At 45.8% G+C, this 5,662-nt stretch overlaps 1 protein-coding gene across 4 annotated transcripts in view; it reads right to left on the minus strand.

The window, feature by feature from the left end:
- Positions 1-5,441, minus strand: part of NUP153 (nucleoporin 153) — a 45,848-nt gene extending 40,407 nt beyond the window's left edge. For all 4 annotated transcript variants that reach the window (XM_080639560.1, XM_080639562.1, XM_080639561.1 and 1 more), the window contains exon 1: positions 5,317-5,441. In XM_080639560.1, the coding sequence (XP_080495686.1) occupies positions 5,317-5,421 (105 nt within the window). In that variant the 5' untranslated portion in view covers positions 5,422-5,441. The remainder of the gene's footprint in view (positions 1-5,316) is intronic.
- Positions 5,442-5,662: the final 221 nt, after the last annotated feature.

The raw sequence follows: 5,662 nt of genomic DNA on the forward strand, positions 1-5,662 counted from the left end.
CTGACAACCCTCTGAGGCCAATGGTCCCAACTAATTTCCCAGCCACATTACAGTCCACCTGACAAGTCTGCATTTCACCAGCTGGACTACAGGGGTAACACAGGAGACCATGCTGAGGTCCTTGTTAAAAGTGCAGGTAAACAACATCCACTGCTCACCCCAAGTCCACTGAGCAGGTCATCCCACTGCAGTATGTATTTGTTACAAAGGCTACGGTAGCCCACATCTGCATCCCTCTGAAATAGCTCTGCTCAAACTTTTTTAGGCATGCAAAGACATTTTGAACTCTGTCCTCTCACAGTCCTTCGAATCAGCAGCAGCTCAGTTCCTCCACGGCAGGGGAGCAAGAACCGGTTCTAATTACTGACTGGAGGAATAAATAACTCTGAGGAAGTGATGTGCTGCCAGGAACCAAAGGCAATTTGCAGTGTCCCAGCTAACACAGTCTATTTCATCTGCTTTTTTCCTCCTAAAGTACCGCTCACTAATACTGGGGTTTTTTTCAACACTTCACAGCCTCCAACATTGTCATGACAACACTTTGACAGACAAAACCCAAAATATTAATAAAATGCTATAGCAATCAACATTCCAAATTTGTTGTACCTCTGGCAGTACTGTTAGCCTAAATGAGAGAAAATTATCAATATCTCAGCTTAAAAAGTTCTTCCCAGCTAGGATACATTTGTTTCCAGTAGCAGCAGAAAGCCAAGTACCACATTTAAACATCTGGTTTACTACTACAATCTAATATTGCTGGGATAGAGACAAAACCTCTGATGTTAACTACTACCCCATTCATTTAAAATAAATTTTTAAATAAATATTAAACATTTCTTCAAATCCTTTCATTTTAATGTGCTAGCCTACTACTAAACCAAAACAAGCAGAGATGCATACAATTTTAAATACAACCACCTAAGCAGGCTTCTAAGTACAATCCTACTGAGAGGATTCAAGCCAATACAATTACACTCATGTTGGTCCCTATGGACACTCTTAATAAAGGTTATTTAAATTACTATTTTCCTGCTTTATGTTTATGAAACCTTACCTAGTTTATTACTCAACATAGTACTCTAGGAACTCTTTAGCATGAGAGTTTCATAATTTCCTCCCAAAATAAACCTGGTGGTTTAGAAGATCCCGTCTGCCCACTGCCTGCAGTCACTACCCAACAAGAAAATGCCATGCATACTCCAAACAATAGTTTACAATTGGCCTACCTTCAAGACAGCAGCAGGTGATAATGTAACAATTAAGACATTGCTGCATATAGTCTAAGCTCCAGATCCTGTGGCTACTTCATCTGGGAAGAATCTCCCATGATTTCTCAAGTGACTTTGTGAAACTCACCAATCCAGACAGGACTTTAATGATCAGGACTAGCGAATGTGCCTTGCAGCTGCTGCTAAGTCCCCTCTTTCAGCTAATATCCTAACTACATCAGCGCAAGACCAACTACAAACATGCAGAAACTCAGGCTGGTTTCTCCAAGGAAAACACCTTTGGACTGTTTTCTTGTGTATCATGTAGCACATCTGCATTATAAATACGCACAGGCAAGTACATGTGTAAGAAAAAAAAAAACAACAACAAAAACTTATCACTCCACAGCAGAAGTTTCAATCTACAAATATTATCTCTAATATCAAACAGCTCCAGGCTGAAGCTTAACATAAACATGCAGGTTTATGGGAAGGTTATAAAGACTTCTCAGGTAATCATTTTTTTCTCATGCTCAAATCCGCTTGTATGAGCTTAAAAGTCCAGGTGAGTCAAAGTTCCTCGACATTTTCATTTGAATGGTTAATTATCAAATTAAAAAATAACCAAAACAAGTGGTTTTAGGCTTTTCTCATATAAGTCCCATTTAGAACCTTTGAAACCTATGTTACCTGCACAAGAATGGCACTATTACAGGCTAAACCAGTGCACACACACAAGAGCACAAAATTAAACATTAAATTAACAACTGGAATATACAAATACTAAACTAGAAGCTGTTTAATACCTCAGCAATGTAAATAGTCATCCCAATAACACACCCATACCATGTAATCCCTATCATCAACCTAACTACATGATGAGCACAAACCAGCATTTAGAAGCCCCAGGGCCACATCCGGAAGATGAAACCCAGATGTGAGACACAACAGCTCCTTGCTTGCACATGTTTAGCTCTCAGAGAAGCTGTAATTTTAACCCAAGTGCTAAGCTCCTTACACAGTACAGAGGGAGGCTGGATATTTCAGCATGAGATGGCTGAGTAAACAGGTAGCATGCTAAACACAGTGTAATCTAAAGTCAACACATTCAGCATGGAGCTGTCAACACTTAGCAACTAGGAAAGCACAGTCAATGAGGAGGGACTCCTCAGTTCTACTCCCAGAATGCCCAATGCAGAGCTACAACAGGGCTCTTTCTGAGATGTGATTCCCACCTCACAAACCTTCACAGTGGATGAGTCTATACCATCTTTACTTAACAGTGCTGCTACTTTGTGCTGTTGATTTAATATCACTGCTGGCAGTGAACTTTTCATAATGCAGGATAGTAGAAGGGAAAACGCCATGGCTTAGTTCCATCACAAGTGGGGGACTCTTTAGCCGTATCACCACCTTCCGGAATACACAAACTGCAAGTCAGAGTCTTCTCTTCCAGGCAGCATCTGTTTACCTCTCCTATTTGCGGCTGCTTTTAAAAAAGGCTCTAGATTTAAAAAAAACACGCACACAAACATTATGATGCATGGCTCTGAAGTTTAATGATCAGGCATTTGGGGAAAAAAGGGCAGAAAATATCGGGCTTTGCATGTTTGCTCCAAGAAACATCTAACGTAAAATATCTTCTGAAATCAAGGATCAGAGCCTGTATGTCTCCAGTCTTGGAGAGCAACATCTTCTTAGACATCCTCTTTCTGGCTCAGTGAATCATGCTTTCTTTTTCTGGATAGTAACACAGCTTCAGCCAGGAGAACTGAAGACAACACACAGCTTGGCAACTGGGATATCTGCCCAGAAAGTGGAAGATGTAGGTTGATCCCTCCAGGCAAAAAGGCATCTGAAGCAGGGTCTACCACATTTTGAACAAATGATTTAGCTAATAGTCATTAAAAAGTAGCAGCAGCAATACCTCCTCTTCCAACTGTCTTCTAAAACCGTCACAGTACTTTTATAGCAGACTAACTCTGCAGCACATGCTGGGCACGATCGGAGAATTCTCACCTGACTGAACTCCCCAGGAAACTATAGCAAAATAACAACATCCAGAAAGCAGTCAGTCATGAGTCAGGCAACGTGCTCATCATTGCTCACAGAAGTGGAAAAAAAAATTTAAAAAAATCAGATGTCCCAAGAGCTTTAAAGGTACCGGCTATACTGAGTACTGTGCTTAGGCACCTTCAGAGCTCAATGAGAAGAGCCTGAGAGTTTTCAGGACTGCAGCTTTGACCACAAGCACCTATAAGAGTTCTATTAAAGCATCTCTATGAACCTACTTATTGATAACAGCTAGGGGGATCACAATCAGAGGTATAACCTCATGTCAGCATTGCATTAAGCACTTTTTTGTCTTCCCAGACTCATTAGCAAGAGACAATTAACACTAAAGCGTAGAATACTTCTGCAGAGCGGGCACTGTATTGAAAATAGGAACACTTGTCAATTCCCATTTAAGTTAGCTATCTACCCGGAGCTCATCTTTGAATGTAATGCAGGTTAGCTAGCTGCAGAGGGTTAAAAAGCTATCCATTAGAACAAGTGGGCATGTCTGACATCTATCAGTTTGCCTATTTATTTAATCATTACAATTCCCTCCCCCCCAGTATATTACTGTTAATTTGATCTATGTATTCAATTTGCAGCATCCATTCTCTGGGCAGAATCCCACAGATCTCCCCAAGCACGTGCCTGCTTTGGCACATTGTTTAAATAAACCTACCAGAAAAAGCACCGAGATAACAGACAATGGAAGAGTCAAAAAACTATCTACACTGATTATTTCAAATGCAAGCATAAGGTTTATCAGTTACCTACACAGGATCAACACACGCGAGATACGGGAATTTCAACATTATTCCAGCATCACCTAAGAGCCATTGACATCTGCTCTGAAAGCGCAGTGATCCTTTGTATGAAGTCACCGTGCTAGCTTTACAAGAACAACACTACTGTACAACACTATATAAAAGACTAAGTGTAGTACTTCCCAAGTAACAGAAACTAATCAAGCAACAACTCATGCACAGCACTCCCTCAACTTTGTATATAATACTCAACCCCGTAGCTTATGTTACCGATGCAATAAAGTAAAGGTTTTGGCTGAACAGTCAACTTCAGGTTCATAGTAAACGTGGAAGTAATTTCCAGAGCACTGTCACTGGGCATCTTGCAATTTCTTGGCTAGTGTAGTTGGGAAGATCTCTGCTTCCTCTCCCCCTCCAGCCACTCTAAATGGCATGGGATTCTTTTCTGTGCCGCAATTTACACTAGTTTTTGTTATCTGTCTACTCTGTCCTACAATACAAAGGAGAACAAATGCCTTACGAATTACATTTCACTTGCACCGCATCAGCACATTTAGTCACAGGAAAGAGGCTGAAGAAACTACCAGATGCAGACCCGAGGGCTCTTTATGCAGCATCTCACAAAAAAAACAGTCGAGGATGCCCGACTCAAACTCATTTGCGATTTGAACTTTATCAAGAAAAACAAATCTTAGAAGCGATGCGCTTAAATCTGAAAAGTAACTACGCCTAATAACCCAGCATTAGTTTAACGGGGGGAGGATAACAACTCACTCCGAGACGGGTGCATACAGACAGCAGTTTATTCTTCCGGGTGTTCGCCCCGGGGTGGTTAAGGAACCGCATAGCCCGGAGACAAAACCCTGCGACCACCCCGCCGAGGGGCGGCCCGCTCACCTCAGCCGCAGGGCGGGGAAAGGAGCTCCCAGCCGCCACGGTCGCTTACCGCCTTCGCTCCCTGCCAAGCGGGGGCATCTCCCTCAGCCCAGTGGGAAACAAAAAGGAGGCGAGGATGCCTCCGCGGGCCGGGGCTGCCGGCGGAGCGGGAGAGGAGAGAGCGCCCGGAAATCCCACAATGCCCGCGGCCCCGGCGGGAAACCCTTCTCCACTCCCCGGCCCGCTCCACCGGGAAACCCCGACCCAAAGCCGCGCACGTGTGGGGATAGGGAAAGGTGGAATAAGGGGGAGGCTCCGCCGCGCTGGGCCTGCTCCCGCCGCTGAGGGGGCTCAGGGAAATAGGCCTTCCTCCCGACGGGGGTGACCCGCAGGCTCCCGCCGCCGCGCCTCACCTGCTTGCTCCTCGCATAAGGAGGCTTCGCGGCGCCCAGGTGGTACCGCCGGGTCCGAATCTTGCCGCCGCCGCCGACCCCGCCGCCGCCGCCGTCCGAGGCCATGATGGGATCCGGCCCCTCTACTGCCCCTTTCCCCCCCCACCGCTGCCCCGGCCCCGCCGCGCGCGCGCGCCGGGCCCGGCCCCCGCCCCCGCCGGCCGCCTCGTGCAGGCGCGATCCTGCGCTGTGGCCCGGCTACGGTCGCCGCTCAGCGCTGTCACCGCCCCAGCTCAGCCTGGCCTGGCCAGGCCCGGCCTGCGCGCCGCTCCCTCCCGCCCGCCCGCCACGCGCCTCGCGGCCTTGC

The sequence above is a fragment of the Psittacula echo genome (assembly GCF_963264785.1).
Source record: "Psittacula echo genome assembly, chromosome: 2".
Taxonomy (NCBI): domain Eukaryota; kingdom Metazoa; phylum Chordata; class Aves; order Psittaciformes; family Psittacidae; genus Psittacula; species Psittacula echo.